Here is an 18961-nt window from a genome sequence, read left to right as displayed (position 1 = left end):
GGTTAGGAAAGTTTTCTTCTATGATTTTGTTGAAAATGTTTTCTGTACATTTGAGCTGAATTTCTTCACCTTCTTCTATACCTATTATTCTTATGTTTGGTCTTTTCATGGTGGCCCATATTTCCTGGATGTTTTGTGTTAAGGATTTGTTGGACTTGTGATTTTCTTTTGTTGATGCCTCTATTTCCTCTAATGAGTCTTCAATACCTGGGATTTTCTCTTCCATCTCTTGTATTCTGTTGGTTATACTTACATCTGTGGTTCCTCATCATTTACCCAGCTTTTCTATTTCCAGCACCCCCTCATTCAGTGTTTTCTTTATTGTGTCTAATTCTGCTGTCAAACCATGAAATGGTGAATTGTTTTCTTCACTTGTTTGGTTGATTTTTCTTGGTTTTATTTAGATTCTTTAAAAGATTTGTTTATTTCTTGGCTTTTTTGGTTTGTCTTTTCCTCCACTTCATGTAATTTTTTGCTTGTGTTTTCTTCTATTTCTTTAAGGGATTTCCTTGTTTCCTCTTTAATGGTCTCTATCATCTTCATAAGATAGTTTTTAAGGTCCATATTTTCTTCATCCTCTGTGTTGGGCTTTTCAGATCTTGCTGGTGTGGAGTCCCTAGATTCTGGTGGTGTCACATTGGTCTTCCTGTTGTTGAGTGTGTTCTTATTCTTTCATCTTCACATCCCTTCTTCCAGAGGGTGCAGGTGGGGTCTCTCCCTCTCCTCTAGTCTCCTCTAGCAAAGGGCAGAGGGCAGAGGGGGAACCAAGCATGAGGTGTATCTGGACTCAGAGTGGACCTTCTGGTCTGGGTGGGTCCACTCTTAGGTGGCAGGTAGAAGGCAGAGGGGGGCCAAGGATGAGGTGTGTCCAGACTATGGTGAGCCTTCCTGTCTAGGCAGATCCACTCAACTCAAGGGGCAGGCTCAGGAAGAAGTAAGGAGTTGGTGATGGGGGAGTTGAGGCCAGAGCAGCTTCCAGACTCACCTCAGGTGGCAGGCAGAGGGAGGAGGAGGGACAAGGGTGAGGTGTGGCCAGAATCAGGGTGGGCCTTTTTGTCTGGGCAGGTCCACTCTACTGGAGGGGCAGGCTCAAGAAGAAGCAAAGAGGAGGTGATGGGGGAAGTTAGGGCCACAGCAGCACCCAGACTCACATCAGATGGCAAGCAGAGTGGTGTTATTACTCATTCTTATTACAAGTAGATCCCTTTTATCTATCTAAAGCTTTGTGTTATACATCAGAACATATAGAAAGAGTGAGTTGAAACAAATTTGGGAATACATATTATATATTAATATATTCTATACTGTAAATGATTTATATAATCTTTTGAGTATGGAAATATATGGAGGTATATATAAGTGGGGAGAATACATATATAATGTATATTATCTTTTGAGTATGTGATTATGAGGACAGTCTTGGTTGTCATTCTTCTCTTTCTACATTGTTTGAGATAGGGTATCTTATTTTCCACTCTGTAAACCAGGCTACCTAGTCTACCAGCTTCTGGGAATTCTCCTTTCACCACCTTTCATCTCATGATAGGAGCACTGAAGTTACAAATGTGCACCTCCACTCCCAGTTTAGAGTGTGTTATAATAATCTGAACTCAGACCTTCACACTTGTATTGCAAGTGATTTACACACCAAGATATCTCCTGAGGAGTCTGCATATACTACCTTTGTATTCTTTAACTTAATGATCAGAAAGTCTGGATAGTTCATTATAAAGTTTTCTTTGTCATGAGCTAATTTTGTGTTGTATGGATACATTTTGTTTCTTCATTATGCAATCCACAAAATATATTCTTACACTACCTGATACATATAAACTAAAGAACTGAATACAACTTTCATACTCTCAAAGACACCAATCAAGAGACTCAGATAAAGCAAGGATAGGCCCCAGATTTCAACATCCTTCCACCCTATGTTAGATAATTGTAGCTGGGTAATAACTATTATTTGATATCTAAATTGTGCTTGTGGCATTTTTTCATATAATGAGAGAATTAAAATTTGAAAAGATATCCATCTCATAACGTGGAATATCATGCAACTTATAAGCTATTTATTGTGTCTTAAAGACTTTCAACATATTAACTATTTAATAATGCTTACTAAGAAGACATACTGCAGAGGATGTTTTAGATATTAATTTTTTGTTGTTTCTAGCAAATGTTAACTTGGTCTCTTTATAAACTTGAAAAAGATAAAAGAAGCTTTAATGAAATCAGTTTATTAGCTATATTAACATGGACAAGTTTTATGGTGAATAAAAGCAAATCATTAGTCATTAGATTCATTTTTACTTAATGTAACTTTGCATAAACATTAATCTTAACTAAAGCAATCAGAAATTTGTGTGTGTGTGTCCATGTGTGTATTTCCAATATACACTTTTGTGTATTTTGTATTAATAGAGAAAGAAATAAAATATATGTGATAATAGTTCTATTAAATGATAGTACTTCAAGCTAACATCTAACTCTTCCTCTCAAATCTAATATTGTAACTACCTGAGTTCATGTCTTACTTTGCCAATAATGTTATAGAATATTTAAGCAACATATGTTTTTATTAACTGTCTCCACATCATTGTGTCAATAAAATATTGGTCTTTGTTTTTCATTTGCACCATACAATTTATCTCTAAGGATATAAATATACTTTTCAGGAAGTATGTAGGTTTTCATGAAATAAAAATGGCAAATCTTCAGAAACCCCATGTGTCAAACCAAAAAGAAAAGAAATGAATTACAATATCTTGGACAAATTAAATTACAGTGAAGACTGACATCCATAGAATACAAATGCCTAAAATAGAGTTATGGATAGTTCCTACAATATACTCAATCCAATGCTTATTAAATGTACTACTAGGAACATAAGTTGTATTATACATCTCACTGTATCAGAAAAACCAGTCATCCTTAACAGAGTCCCAACATCCCTGTTCAATTTCAAGAGAACTTTCTATATTGGGGTTAACCAATATTAATATGTACAACCAGTTGAATAGGGTAGAAGACCTGAAAATGTACCCACATAGACACATCTATATAAACTTTAACAAAGGTGTCCAAAATGCATACTGAATGAAATGAGTTTCTTCCATATGTGGTGATGAGAAAATTCAATACCTACATATTTTTAATTGAAAATAGATTCTTCTCTTATACAATATAACCAACAACAGTTCTGTCTCCCTTCACTCCTCACAGCTCCCCACCCTACCAGCCCCCTTCCCCAGATCCACTTCCTCTCTGTTTCCTTTTCAGAAAAGAGCAAGCCTCTGAGAGATGACAACCATGCATGACAAAACAAGATACAGTAAAGAGTGAAACAACATCCATATCACTGAGCTTGTACAGAGCTCAGTTCAAAATGGATGAAAAACTGTGATGTATAGCCTGAACCCTTGAAGCTGCTAAAAGAAATCATAGCTCCCAACCATGTTTAAAGGGATCTGATGTCCTCCTCTGTCATGCAGACATACATGCAAATAGATCACTTATATGCATAAATAAATATTTTAAATAATCATAATATATGTCTCGGTGGATATTTTCTGAAAGATGCTCCAGCATCTTGGGAAATACCACCCCCTCAACTTTCATGAATCTAAAAATTTTATGGCCAGAAAAGAAAACCCAAATGAACAAGGTGCTAAACAGAAGTGTACAGCCTGCAACTCAAGAGCTGCTTGTGGCCAAACACAGTTGTAAATGCTGCCCAACACATAATCATGAACTTACTTAAATAGGAGATTTCTTTTTTAACTTCACTGGGATTACTCAAGTATAAGATGGCAGCATCATATCAAACGATTGGATATGACTGACGAGAAAGGTAAAACAATCTCATCTATAGACATGATGGGATATTTGTACCTAGAATGAATCTATAAAGAAATTTCAAAATACAAATATCCCAGTCAAGAAGCAGGACAATGAACTGAACATGTAGTTCTCAAACAATGAGAATGATGGCCAATAAATATTATAACCTGTCTGGCATACTTAGCCATCAGGTAGAAGTAGGTTGAATCTGCTTTGAAACTCCATTTCTCAGTTAAAATGGCTACCATTAAGAAAATAAAGAACAGCATATATTAGTAGTGACATGGGGAAAGTGAAGAATTATACACTGCTGCCTGGAAGATAAAATGATGTGCACATGAGAAACCTGGATGTAGGTGCAGAAAAAAAAAACTGAAAATGGGGCTACTATTAGCCACACCACTCATGGTTGTATACCCAAAGGCATCTAAGTCATACATCACAGAAATCCTTAAACATCCATGTTTCTGTAAGTGCTAGTCATAGTATGTAAGACATAGGCTAGGCTAGATGTCCATCAGCAGAAGAATGGATAAACAAACTGTAACAGGTATACCTAATGGAATTTATTCAGCTGTTTATAAGGGGTTACATGAAATTATGGTATTTGCATGAAATGGATTGTATTGATTATTATTAGGCTAAGTGGAATAAAACAGAATCTGAACTACAAATGTCATGTTTTGTTTTGTGTATATTGAATTTAGAATGTGGACTGTGAGAATCCAAATATCCTTGTGAAACTTTACCAATTATGAAAGCTAAAATGACTGTGAAAACTTTTAACATTTAGAACGTCTCTCGAAATAAGTGGAAGATGACATCATACATCATGATTGACATTTTACTTCTAGAAATAGCTCTTGAAAGTAACTTTCTCAGATTGATGCCAATATCTCTGGGTTAACACATTCTACATAGAATATTCTTTTATAAATATTAAAAAATTTCCAGGTTAATCAAAACTATAATTAGACATTTGTTTCTTTTATTAGGGCAAATTTATTAATCCTGGTTACCTAAAGAGACAAATGCATAGAAAGGGATTCATTGTGATGGGAAATGGCTCACTAAGCAACTATGTAGCAAGAATTCTAATTGGTATTAATAATAAAAACCTGGAGTCAGATATAGGGGTTAATACTGAAAGATCAGAGAAGCAGAGCAGCCAGCCACTAGTTCTTTTTTTTTTCCCCACTGAGAAGATAGACTTTATTGATTAAGGCTATAAGTAGTATTTGTCTATTAGTAAAAACATATTTTTCTTTTTTATTTAAATTAAAAACAATCCTTTCAACCATCAGCCCAGGTAGGCTAGGGGCTGTCTCTGGTTCCAGTTCAGCGGGATCCAACACGCCGGGATATTGCCAAGGCCCCAGTGGCATTTCTGCCTCCATCCATGACAAGAGGATAGACATCAGAGAATTGGATCAGTTTTTTGTCTAGAGGTGGGAAACCCTGTCCTCTCTTCTACTTTAGTATGTGTATTCCTGTTGCTTGTTTCAGTTTTGATTAGGCAGCAGTATCATCAAAGTATTGGCAATTACACTTCCTTGTCATTACTAGGACACATAATCCTACATCAGACAATCTGGTTGTCTGGCTCCTAATATCTTTCTTCCTCCTCTTCTGTCATATTCCTTGAGACATGGGTCCATCTGTATTCTTGTAGATTTATCAGTTGTGGCTGAGCATACCACAAACAGTTCATGTCTTCATTTTGGACAGTTGAGATTTTCTTTAAGTGTCTGTCTGTAGAAAAGGGAAGCTTCTTTTATTAGGGGTGAGAGCAAAACATATCTGTGTGCATAGGATATGTATTTATGATGCAATGCTGGTCTAGTAAGATGGCAGTGAGAGGTTTCCTCTAAGATTCATGAACTCAATGGCCTTGGATAGGTGTCTAGCATTCCAGGACCGATATGAGTTCCTTTCTATTTAGTGAGACATAAGCCCCATAAGATAGCAGTTGATTACTGCCAAGGTCTGACTAACAATTACAGCTTTATGGCTGTCTTTGCTTTGTGGTCATTGTTGGGTTTCCTAGTCATATATTCTGGCAGAATGAATAGCACCTTCTCTTTCTATTTAAACTGCATTCTTGGAATTAAGATATGCTCAACAGGAGGGAAATCATACCTGGTATAGGAATCCTACCCAATTATTCAAGTGTCATGAGGTCAAGGATCTTAGAGAGCTACAATCACCAGGTTACTAAAGCAATACAATTCCTGACTACATTCTAACTGTTCAACCTCATGCCCACAGATCAAGGTAGCTGGCATCTCTCATGAAGGAAATTTCTCTTTCCAACAGAACAGACCATTACAAAAAGATACACTATTCAAATTTCAGGGAATAATGATATATGGTCCCCCTGTACCAGCTGATATTTCTATAACACAACTCTGCCTTCAAGGCAAAGAACATTGTGGAAGAGAGGGTAGAAAGATTGTTAGATCCAGATACCTGAAAATTCTGCTGGGAGATTGTATCCTAGAAATTACAGAGAAATTTCACTCATGATAACACACAATTATGGATTCTTAAACAAGACATGAGCAAATACAACAGCAATAAACACAATATGAAAGAGGCAAGTAAGGAATGGTCACAGCATAAGAAATAAACTTCCCAATGGGTCAACATAATTGGTGACTCAGTACCAAGTGGCTAGTCCTGAAATAATAAATGTACAGGTTATGTTATATAAACTGAGCAGATTATATTTAGTCATTTAATCAAATATGACATATATGTGTAAATGTATGTTGATTTGTGGATTTATATATGTAAACTTAAAAAAAAGGTCTTTAGTCCAAGAGGAAGCAATGGAAGGAGAATTGGAGAAAATTCTACAATTATATTTTAATTAAAAAAGTGATGCACCTGGCCCAATAGCAGCATAATTACTAAAGCAGTTACTCACACTTTGTGATTGAATTTCCAAATCAATCCACAGGAAAAACTGTCAATCAGTAGTAAGAAAAATAAGATATTTAGGGTACAATATTCTACTATTGTTTTGTCGATTTCACATAGTGTTTAATTGCCTTCTGAATGTTTCTACATATACTATTCAAGGAAAATTGACAGATAATAAATGCTGGGGAGTAAAACATTTGTTTTATTCACCAATGTTGTCCCTGATAAGTCTAACATCCTCCAGTGGAAGATCATCTAACCAAAAATATATGGGAAACACAAAGTGAACTTGATAAGAGGGAAATGAAAGGTCTAATTGATTTCTTTTACAATCAGCCTTGGTCAGTGAAGCTTGTGTTGGCTGTTGGTGGCAGTTAATTCAGTGAGTCACAAATAATCAAACTGCTAAAATGAATGACTACTAAGTACACATTGATAAAAGGAACTTCTACATAACCCCTTCCAAGCCTTATAGAAGATCAAGGAAGTGATGGTAAGAAGATTGAAAATTCCATAGAATGGTGAGTTTTTAAAACCCAGTAATCTGGACAGGATATAGTTGTTGCACCCATGAATACACAGCACTAATGTTTGATGCCAAAAAGTCATGCAAAACACTGGGAAAATAAACATTCCACTGAGGATCAGGAGGAGCTTCTAAGGCCCCATGTCTTCCCAAAGGACTATTAGCTGTTAAGTTTTACTGGGTATATTATTCAGGGTTAGATACAGGGACACAACTGATAGAATGGCTCTATGTATGTAGAACATGGGCTTATTAGAGTGGCTTATAGGCTGTGTTCTAGCTAATCTAATAATGGCTGTTTACCAGGAGAAATCTGTGGGTACAATAATTCCTCAGTCCATGAGACTGGTTGTCTCAGCTGGTCTTCAGTACATACTAGAATCCTAAAGAAGTAGGCTCTTATTCTAGTGAAAGAATGAATTTGCCAGAAAGAGCAAGCAGGCAAAGGGCAAAAGCTTTCATTTTCCATGTCTATTTTATAGACTGCTCAGATTAAAGGTAATTCTCCCCACCTCAAAAGATCCATATTAAACATGGCATTCTCCTTCAAATGATTTGAATTAAGAAAAATCCCTTACAGTTGTCCCCAGACTCTTAGGTTTTAGTTAATTCCAGAAATACTCAAATTGGCAACCAAGAATATGCCACTTGGAAGACATATTCCAAAGTGGTTTAACCATTGATAATTTGACTCTCGTAAATAACCTCCCACCCAAATGCATATTAACAGTCTACTTAAGTGTAATGTGTCATAAACATACTTAAACATGTGTATGTGTGGGCATGAATAGGATGTTGGAAAGAGAATGGACAAAATAAAAGGAAGAAGATAACAAAGGATAATGGAGTTATAATGTATAGTTAGTGCATACATATATGTTCATATTTTATGAAATTATAAAAAATGTTTTTAATTACATCATGAAGTTTAGAACACAGGAGTGCATAAAGGAAACTATGGTAAGAGTAATAAAAAAATTTGGGGTGTTCTGTGATATTTTTCAAGTAATTTGATAGTTTTCTGTTAAAGCAGTGATAATTGGATGTAGGCATCTAATAATTCCATGTAGGTTTTATGTCTTTTTCACTTATTCAACTTTGTAGCACATAGCTTTTAATAAAAAGGAAAAGAAACTCTAATAATTAAGGTATATTTGTGCTGGCAATATTGCACAGCAGGTTACCAGGCAAACCTGATGACTTAAGTGTGATTACCACAGGACATAGAATAACAGTGACATGAAAAGCCACAACATAGGGTTGTCCTCGAACATGCTACATACATGCCATAGCTCTCTCACACACACACAGAAACATACACACACAACAGACATAAACATCTAATTGTATAGAAAGAAAAGTCAAAATAATAAGGCACATATGAAAAAGAAAACTCAATTGATGCTCTCTATATCTTTATTTAATTTGAGTCTTACAATTTTGATTCAGCATGGATTGCAATAAATGGATCTTCAGCAGAGTTACTAATGGAAAAGTGAGCATTGCCATCACTGCCAACATTGACTTTAAGTCCAGTGCAATTGCCATCAACCTTGTCTCCAGAAATGACATCACAGTATGTGCCAGCAGGAAGACCAGTCTGTAAAGTTGCTGACAAAGCCCTGGGGATAAAAAGAAGTATTTAATTTAAATTCAACCCAGTCAGTGTAGTAAGATCCATTGTCTATAAAACAATTAAATGCCTCAACTATGTAAAACATCAAGAAGTCAGAGATTTGGTGAGAAAACCCAAAAACCATGTCCAGGTCTGGGTAAGGCAGAGAATTCTCTATACCAAAGACATCTTTTAAAATGCTTGCTAAGTAAATAGTTCATGGTGACTGTTAATAAACAATGAGAGACAGGGAATATAGTGAAACTCTCTGACAAAGCCCTCCTGTGAAAACCATAGTTCTTTCAAGTCTGTCCTCTGCTGGACTTAAATTATGATGAATTTAAATAATGCTAATATTATTTCTTCAGAGGTTTTAGACTATAGAAGGCCACAAGCAAGTTGGTCTAGAATTAAACATAAGCTCATTTCTAGAGATAAATAGTTTATAGTGGAAAACTCTGTATAAAAAGCAATTCTGGTAATCCTAAACAACTAGCCATATGTTCTTTCAACAACAGCAACAAAATAAGCATGTATTATTGTGGTTGCTTGAAAGAAAATGCCTCACAAAGGGAATGGTACTATTAAGAGTTATGGCCTTGTTGGAATAGGTATGGTCTTCTTGGAGCAAATGTGTAACTGTAGAGACAGGCTTTGAGGTGTCATACATGCTTAAGGTATACCAGTGAGACAGCCTACTTCCTGTTGCCTGAGAGTCAAGATGTAGGAATCTCAACTACTTCTCCAGAACAATGTCTGTCTGCATGCAACCATATTGCACCATGATGCTAATGGACTAAATCTCTGAAAAAAGTAAGCCACTGCAATTCAATATTTCTCTTCTATAAGTGTTCTCATGTTCATGGTGTCTCTCTACAGCAATAGAAACTCAAACAAAGACATCTATGTAATTTACATATTTGGGTTTTGCCAGTAAAATATAATTTTTATTAAAATACTCTCAATAAAATTACAAGCTGACTTTGGATTTGGACAGTTCACCTGATTCCAATAATAATCTTTGAACTACAGTTCTACAGATGAGGGAATCACTAAAGGAGACTTAGAGAGAAATACAGGAAATGAAAGTATAGTGACAAAAGTTTTAGAAGTCAAGCTGAGAAATCTTCTGGAGAAAACCATAGACTGGGTGCAAGTGAAAGTTACTTTAAAAGTTCATGAATAGAAAAATTAGAAAATGCATATCAGTGAACTGTATAAAAAACAATAATAAGTGATATTCAGAGCTAGTGGAGAAAGTACTCCAGCAGTAATGCAATACATTGTTTAAATGATTTTAAAACTTATCTTTACTCTTCATGTGCCATGTAAAAATCCCAAATGAGCATATACATATGAATATATGCCACTGTCATTTTAAGACTGTGGTGAAAGATCTCGAAAAATTTCTAAAAAGAACAGAAGAATATTAAATGAAGTATCATTTTGCCTTCTGTACATTCAGCATTCATTTTGTGTCCTAAATCATTAGCAAAAACATTTTTCACCTAAGAAAAATATAAATGAATCAGAAAAGAATGATCTAAGAGAATAATAGTATGTAATCCTACTTTAATTGATTTCCACTTACCAATCATCATTGTTAAAGACAATGAATCCTCTGTTTCCTCTGCCAAAAGCTACTTGGTTGCTGCCATTATCCCACCAGTTTGAAAAAGGTTGACCGTTGACTACATTTCTGAAGGCAACCATGTTCCTAAAAGCACAATATCATGTGAAATGCTAGTACCCTTAGACTTCAGCCATTTTAAACAAAAAGTTAAACAGCTTTCTTGTGAGAGAAGATCTGTAGGGAAATTCCCACCTTATTTGACGCCATCGATGTTCACAGACCCAGTCATTGCCACAAGTGGTGTCGGGATTAATGGTCACTTCTTTTGTGACTCCATTGTTATTAGGTGGTCCAATCCAGTCATTCACATCCTTAATTGTCAAAAGAGTGAGACCATTTGAATGCTTGTATCTACCTGTTTCTTCCCACTATACAAAACCAAACCCACACCCATCATGCTAATGCTGTCTCTGGGATGTCTAATTTTAATCTAAGTCCTCATTGTTTTTACAAACCTTCACTAAGTCCTTAACTTCTATGCAAATCCAGGCTCTCTACAATGATATCTGACACCAGAAACAATTTTTAAACCTCTCATTTTCTGCCCAATATCACTAAGAGCTCTTCAGTGTATCTGAAATAAGAAAATTACAACCAGAAACACTACCATTAATGAACAGGCTCTAGTAACAATGTGAAAAATCTCCATCATTATATATTACATGAATGTGCATTTTATCCATAAAACAGGGAGTCCTTGTCTATTCTAAAGATTAATGAACATCTATAAAAATGTCTTTAATATAACAATTTCTAAGCCAATATTACTTAATTTCTTACTACTTGCTTGTAAAATGAGCTCATAAAATACCCTGATTTTCTAAACTTAACAAAGTATAAATGCATATTTTATAATGGCTAAACTTTAAATATATTTATGAAAAAGAAAAAAGATCATTATAAACATGAAGGCTTTTCAATAATACAGTCAATTCCAATAAATAATTGAGGGACTTTCAGCTTGAAAGGAAAACAGAAAAAAACATTTGTTAGACTTACAGAGAAAATGTGTTTCAAATTCATATTTGGTGTTTCTCTGTGATTCTAGCTTTTTCCACTCAAATGGAAAACTTCAAATAGCCATTAACATATCCATTCATCTTATTTGTTAATTCAATTTTGAAATTGTTTAAACTCATACACCAAACATACACATATTGTTTGTAATTCTTACCATTCTTAGACTTGTCAGCAAATCACTGTTCTGTGATACTCATGTTTCTATTATATTTTCACTGAATACCCTCAATCCAGCTGCTTTCTCAATCCACAGAAAACAAATTAAAGCATTTTAATATGGCATTATTCATTGCACCAAGGAGGAAAGAATTTGAAATTCTCTTCAATGTTAACAGGCATGATCCAACATCACTTCTATGAATTAAGGATTTATCAATCATACCTGTTTTCATTTTCTACCTTGCTCTTAAACTACTTCTTTCTATTATTAGTAACTTATGCAATGTCCTACTTTACAAAACTGTTGCTAATAAATACTTAATAATAAGTTTCATATACTATAACTTCATGTGAAATTAAAATAGAACCACTTCCTTTTCTGGACTAAAATATTATTTGAAGAACTTGAAGACTTACTTTTCCATTCTGGAAGTTTCTTGCCCAACGGTAACTTGACATTACCCTTGTGAATCCATAAGGATGAGCCAACATAAATCCAACAGCCATTTTATACATTCTGAAAGTTTCAAAATGTTATTAAAGCAGAAGTATATCATATAATGCTGCTATTAAAGGTAGGTTACACAAGAGCAAAGAAAATTCACCTACCTAGCATCCCAGAATGTCAGGATGGATGCTCCTCCAGCCCCATGTCCTCGCTGGTTGTCATGGTTGTCCACAAACACAAGGGCTCTGTCAGAAGGCACCAAACCCCAGCCTTCTCCCCAGTTCCTACATTTAAAAAAGCATATTATTATTTCACAATGCTTAGAGTAATGTTATATAGGCATCCTCACTTATCTAAATAAATGACAATTCCATATTAAGTCTCTCTTATAAGTACACATGCATACATATATAACATCATTTCATGTGATAATATATATGAGAATTTTATCTGCATTAAGTCTTATAACAAAATTTTTTGGACTTAAATATTTTCTTTAGATTTTCTTTTTTATTGTATTGTAATTTTATGGACTTGAGAAATAAATTATCCTTGTTATATAATATAGAATGGAAAACTAAATTAATAACTGGTATAATAGAAATTTTCTAATTTTCTAATTATTTCTATGATATAACATAAGTAAGTTCCATGGTATAGCCACATTATAAGCATCACCTATAAACAAAATATTCTTGTAATAACAATCTAACTTATAGGCAAACATTCCTGGAATCTAATGGACTCATCACAAACAGTCAAAAATCACTAAGTGAAACATTGGATTTCCAGGGCTGCCTGATATTACAAATGAGAAAGACGATTAACTTTAGTTTAGGGAACAATAGGGCTAACAAATCATCAAAAATTCACAGTTGTATAAATTAGAATAGCTGAAGATATAAATTACTATGTCTAATGACAACAGATCTAACATAGATCAACTAAAGAAATGGTGTATATTTACTTTAAATAAGACATCTTCTCGCCATTCCACTTGCGAATAACAGTGCCAAGTTTTGCTCCAAACTTGAATTCTGTCACACGTCCATTTCCAAAGTACTCACTACTTTTAATTGCCTCACCACCCAGATCGATGACCTAGTAAATACATTGGGTCAGTTGTGAATTATAATATAAATTTAAAGCACATTATTTAAATATAACAGCATTTATAAATCCTTACAGTATTTTTGTTGTTTGAAATGTTCTTAATGGTTTTCTGTGTACCCAAATTCTGACTTTTTCAAAAACTGTATGTCAAAATATTGAAAGAAATCAAATTACAGCATCACTTCTTAACCTCTAAGATAGCTGACAGGGGAAAATTCATTAATCCACATAGATATAACACTTGCTGTCAGGTCATTATCAGAAGTGCTTTATAAACACATTAAAGTTTTCAAAGAAAACAGATACAAAGTATTATCTTCAGTACATTATTGTGGCACAGAAAGCTTCATCATTTTTGCCTTAATCACCTACAACCCTCATAACATGAGACAAAACTCAAACTCAGAAAGATGTGCTAGAATCAAGAAGCATGATTTCTCTGACTTGTATAATAATATCTGAGAGTTTAGAGCATGGATTAGTCAAATTTTCACTAATATGGAACCTGCTATTGTAAATAACAAAGTGTGCTATCTCTGAATAAGTGTAATCCTATTATGGAATAACGGTATTACATACTGAATGAATCATGAAATCTACTTTTTATTCTCTGTTTTGCAGAATGGTGATATCCAAAAACAGTCAATGAAGCCTCAATCCTACAAAAATAACTCCCCCAGGGAAGCACACACCAATTTTCTATTGTCTATCAGTACCCACCAGTCATCCCTGAAAATATTTACAGATTTAAAAGTTATATTTAGGAACACACACACACACACACACACACACACACACACACACACACACACACACACACACACACATATATTTAGTTCAAGAAGAGGCCATCTTCTTGAAGGAAGGTGTAGGGGTATATAGAAGGGCTTAGTAGGAGGAAAGAGAAAGCAGAAATGAGAAATGTTAGAACTAAACTATGATCTCAAGGGTTTGCTCAGGTTGCACCAGGTCCTCTGGATATATATTATGGCTTGCAATTTAATATTTTTATGACTTCTTAATGTGCAAATGAGTAGGTCTCTGGTTCATGGCTATTTTCTTTATCTGTCATTCTTGTCCAACTTAAATGTCATAATTTTGGTTTTATCTTATTATATTTTATTTTGTGATATTTTCACACTTAGATACATGTTTTCTAATGAGAGCCCAAAAGGGAGTAGATTCAAACAGGAGGGGAGCTGGGGAAGAAATGGGAAGAGTAGAGACAGTGGAAACCATAATCATGATATATTATGTGAGTAAAAAATTTATTTTCAATAAAAACCAAAGAATATAGTCTCAAAAATAAAAAAGAACATGAATATTGTTTTACCTCTTGAAAAATGAAAGGTCTGCTTCCTTGAGAGAACCATTGTGTATTTAAGTTGTGCAGTTTGTCCAAAACTGCCTTTATGTCTCCAGGCCACATGTGCTTAGCAGCGTCAAGTCTGAACCCTGCTACACCCATGTCAATGAGACGGTTCATATATTCAGCCACCTTGGTACGAACGTAATCTTTCTCGAGTGCAAGATCCAGAAGTCCAGACAGACGACAATTTCTGACCTATTAGAGCAAAAAATGATTGATTTCTTAAAAGTCATGTCTGGTCTAAGAATCCATTTCATCTTTCAGTTCCTCGCCCATTTAAAAATGAATGTTTTCACATTGCCCTTACTTTGACCATGAAAAGTATGGATGTTTTAATTTGGACACAGACTTTAAAATATTTTCTGTTGTAGATAGAGAAAATATCAGAGATAAAATTGGTAAGAATTTTAGGTGGTTAATTCTCTCTCTCTTTCTCTGCCCCCTCTCTCTGTCTCTGCCTCCCTCTCTGTCTCTGCCCCCTCTCTCTGTCTCTGCCCCCTCTCTCTGTCTCTGCCCCCTCTCTCTGTCTCTGCCTCCCTCTCCTGTCTCTCCCTCTGGTCTCATGCCCTTCCTCTCCCACTTCATTTCTACTTTTTCTACTTTCTTTGTTTTAAAATATTTATTTTGCTTCTAACACTTTTCCACACTATATGCTTCTATAATTGATTAACCATGATTTTAAATTTTGCACACAAATTCACTAGAAAGCATGTCTATATTTTTTTTCATTGATTTGGTGTATCCTTATAAAATGTTGCAAAAAAATACAAGACATTTTTCCATTTCTATTTTTCAAGCATTCTGTCTCAATAAACACTTTTTCTATAGTATCTTAATGATATTCCAATGGTTATCCATAAATCCCTTGTGCATTCCCAGATGCCTAGCTGCTTCTTCAGTCTGATCAATATTTCTCTCATTACCTGATAAGCGTCATTGTAGTTAGAAATTTCTCCATCACATTTAGCATCATTAAAATCCCAACCAGAGTATGGAACTGATGGAAAATCCCTGTTATTAGCATTGTAGTAACTTCCACAGGTACTGCTTGTTCCTGCACCACCACCTGCTCCACACATGTGATTAATAACAGCGTCCACATAAATACGGACCTGGAGAAGGAAAGTGGATATTTCAGCTGGACACAAGAATTGAAAGCTTTAATGGCAAAATCATAACATGCTTACAAATCTCCAAAATATATCTTCTGATGGATGCTTTATGTGTTCTTTTTAGAAAAGAGAGTCAAGTGTAATTCAACACTAATGTGAAATAAAACCAACAATAGCACTAATATTTGGCAAAGAGCATAAAACTGTTAAGTGGAGGTAAAAAGTAACAACAATAATTAAAAAACAAAGATCAATATTTGAGGAACTAAAATGTAGTATAAAAATGAGAGAGCATTGCTTTTGAAATTTTGCCAGATCTCGGGGAGAAATGGCATGGTTTGCACTGTTTCTGTCATGTCTGAAGACCAGAAAGTACATAGATGACTGTTCTTTATAGTGTGAAAGCATATATTTACCATTAGCAATAATGATGGGAATAAAACCCAAGAATTGGAAATCCCATAAAATGACTTTAATCTTCACATCTGGACAAATGTTTATCCAGAAACATGTAAGGAGGTATATATAGAAAACTGCTTATAGGTACAGCCATAACTATAAACAAAATAAAACATAAACCTCAGATTGAGTTGGAATCAGTAGAATGGAGAGAAAATAAATATTGTGGAAGTTTACAAGACATATGGAGAAAAAGCAAGGAGTTGTTTATTCATAGGGACAAGAAAGTAGACATCTCTTTTCATTATAGGGAAAAAATAGACATTTCCAACTAAATCAATGATGTTGAAAACAGCCAATAAATTGATGGAAGAGAACAAAGTCACATAAAAACAACTGTGGCAAGCACATCCAATCCAGTGCCTAAGCAAAATGGAGTAATAAGAAGAATGTGATTACAAGCTAAAAGTCAAAGTTTCATTTTATCAATTCTTATTTTACATAATAGATGTTGAAGGGTTCTCAAAGTGTGAATATAAGACAGTAGAGCATTTTGATAAAGCGTGAAGTAACTTGTGCATGATTTTCTTTTATTTTATTTTCACATTTTATAATTAAAATATATTACTTTCCCGCTTCCCTTGTATCCCTACACTTACCACCCCCAAATTATGAGGCTTTCGTCTCAAATGAAAATGCCAAAGAATAAATGAAGAAAACATTTTCATAGATAGCAATTTTTAATGTCTAAAATTTTATATAAGATTTTAAAGAAGACATGACTCCACTTACACCAACATTGTTGCACCTCGTCACCATGTCCTTGAATTCATCTTCATTTCCAGACCTTGTGCATATTTTGTAGCTAATTGGTTGGTATCTTTCCCACCAGGGCCTTGATGGATTATAAACCACAATATTTTCATTTGGTGGAGAGACCTGCAAATAAAATAGCCATAATTAATTTTGAACAACAGTTTCCAAAGTTCTTACTAAATTGAAAGAACTAAATTTTCAAGGAACCTGTCAATGACCTGACGCTGTTTCTCAACTGTGAACATGCAGTTCTGTCACTTCACAACCACCTGAAAATATGGACAGGACATTGCAGAGGTTCTGCTGGGGTCCTAAACCAAAGTATAAAGGTGTCGTCATCACCAAACCTATTTATTACTCAAGAAATTTATGTGTGAGGTAGCATTGTGCTCCAAACACCTTGACCTGATTAGAATACTGTTTTATATAAACCCAGTAAACTCTTCATTTATATTTTGACTAAGTCTTACCTGCACCCCTCCAAATCCCTTAGGAGCTAAGTATCGCTCACATTCCTTGGCAATATCAACCCAGCGCCACTCAAACAGGTGGACAATAGCAGTCCGCCCATATTGAGTATGTGGGTCATACTGAGCCCAGCAGAACCCAATGAAAGAAACAAGCAGAAAGAACTTCATTTTGCTTTGAAGTTGTCGGTGTTCTTTCTAGCACCTATTTATATGCTGCAAAAAGTACATTTTGCAAAGTCAACATTTATGAATAAATATTTACAGAATAAGCTTTTTGTTCACAATCTAAAAGATTTGTGGTGAAGATGTGAACAGGTGAAGGTCCTTCAGAAACTCTCATGGAAAAATATTTAAAGTCATTTCAGGACATGTATTATTTGATTAGTATAGATCTTACTTCTGATGAACTCCACTAAAACAAGGAAAGTATAATTGAGACAAATATAGCTATAATTATTTTTGCAAATATTTCTATTCCAAATTGAAACAGAATAATATGCTGAGATCCTTTTGTTTCTCCTACTCAAATGCTAATTATGTAAATATTTATATTTATTTTCAAAAACTTTCAAACATTGTAGAATTCATCTGCAATACTGAAAACAGTAAGATAAATAAATGAAGATTCTGAGTATGACAATCCTGGGCTATATAGCAAGCCCTTGTATGCAAATAAATAAAAAAGACATTATGCAAATACTTTTGGATTTGAGAATTATGCATCCTCTCTACCACTGATTGCATATAGACTGTATAAGAAGTTGATAGCTTTAGCTTAACCAAATATCTTCGTACCTGCTACAATACAAATTAGAAGCTTAAAATTCTTCATCCTTCTCAATACTATTAAAAAATCTATGATAGAATATGCTAGTACATATGGGAAGAAACTTCCCCATCCCTTAACAATTATTAAGTGAGCGTTCTCATTTTTGTCAAGCACATAGGACACTAAGTCATAGCAATCAATATGGCAGGTTGCTATTCTACAGATTTCTCTAATAGAAGAAGAAGAAAAATGCATGTAACTATAACTTTAATAATAAATTACTAATTTCAGATGAACATTATAATTAGTAAAATTGTGAAAAAATTATGACAGGGTATAATATAACTTCGACATTATGGCCTTTCAGACTAGATAGTCCAAAAATGTTTCACTAAAGCCCCCACTTTGACTCTGAATTGAAAGAGCAAAAACAGAAAATGCTTTGATGGGTGATAAAGCAATCAGTGTAGATTAAGGGTCACAGGAAAAGTTGCTTAGATTACTGGAGAAACATCAATGACAGCAACAAAAATGTCAACAGAACTAGAGTAAGTGTCAAAACTGGGAAGATGGGGCCGTTGAGTTAGGCCAGATCACAGGAAGAAGAGAGCCATTGAGGCTCTAACAGGAATAGAAAATATTATAATTAGCATAATAAAATCTATACTACATAAATATCTGTAGATGAGAAATTATATGTTTTGACAATTGGTTAAGCTCTTGGTATAAGTAATGTCCTCATTT

General features: G+C 34.5%; 1 protein-coding gene across 3 annotated transcripts; it reads right to left on the bottom strand.

Moving 5' to 3' along the window:
* Positions 1 to 8726: 8726 nt before the first annotated feature.
* Positions 8727 to 17637, bottom strand: LOC100766318 (pancreatic alpha-amylase). Of its 3 annotated transcripts, none has more exons than XM_027395545.2 (10): positions 17449 to 17637; positions 16955 to 17101; positions 15575 to 15763; positions 14616 to 14846; positions 13137 to 13270; positions 12331 to 12453; positions 12139 to 12238; positions 10735 to 10853; positions 10501 to 10626; positions 8727 to 8916 (listed from the first exon to the last, which is right to left on the bottom strand). In XM_027395545.2, exons 1-10 carry the CDS (start codon positions 17614 to 17616, stop codon positions 8727 to 8729), a joined length of 1527 nt encoding a protein of 508 aa, XP_027251346.1. In that variant the 5' UTR covers positions 17617 to 17637. The 3 variants fall into 3 exon arrangements, with proteins under 3 accessions (XP_027251346.1, XP_035307100.1, XP_035307101.1); XM_035451209.1 differs by having other exon boundaries at positions 14781 to 14846; positions 17449 to 17616; XM_035451210.1 differs by lacking the exon at positions 14616 to 14846 and having other exon boundaries at positions 17449 to 17616.
* Between the last annotated feature and the right edge of the window lie 1324 nt (positions 17638 to 18961).

The sequence above is a fragment of the Cricetulus griseus genome (genome assembly GCF_003668045.3).
Source record: "Cricetulus griseus strain 17A/GY chromosome 1 unlocalized genomic scaffold, alternate assembly CriGri-PICRH-1.0 chr1_0, whole genome shotgun sequence".
Lineage (NCBI taxonomy): Eukaryota > Metazoa > Chordata > Mammalia > Rodentia > Cricetidae > Cricetulus > Cricetulus griseus.
The sequence above is the reverse complement of the archived record's forward strand: the minus strand, read 5'-3'. Positions and strand labels throughout refer to the sequence as shown.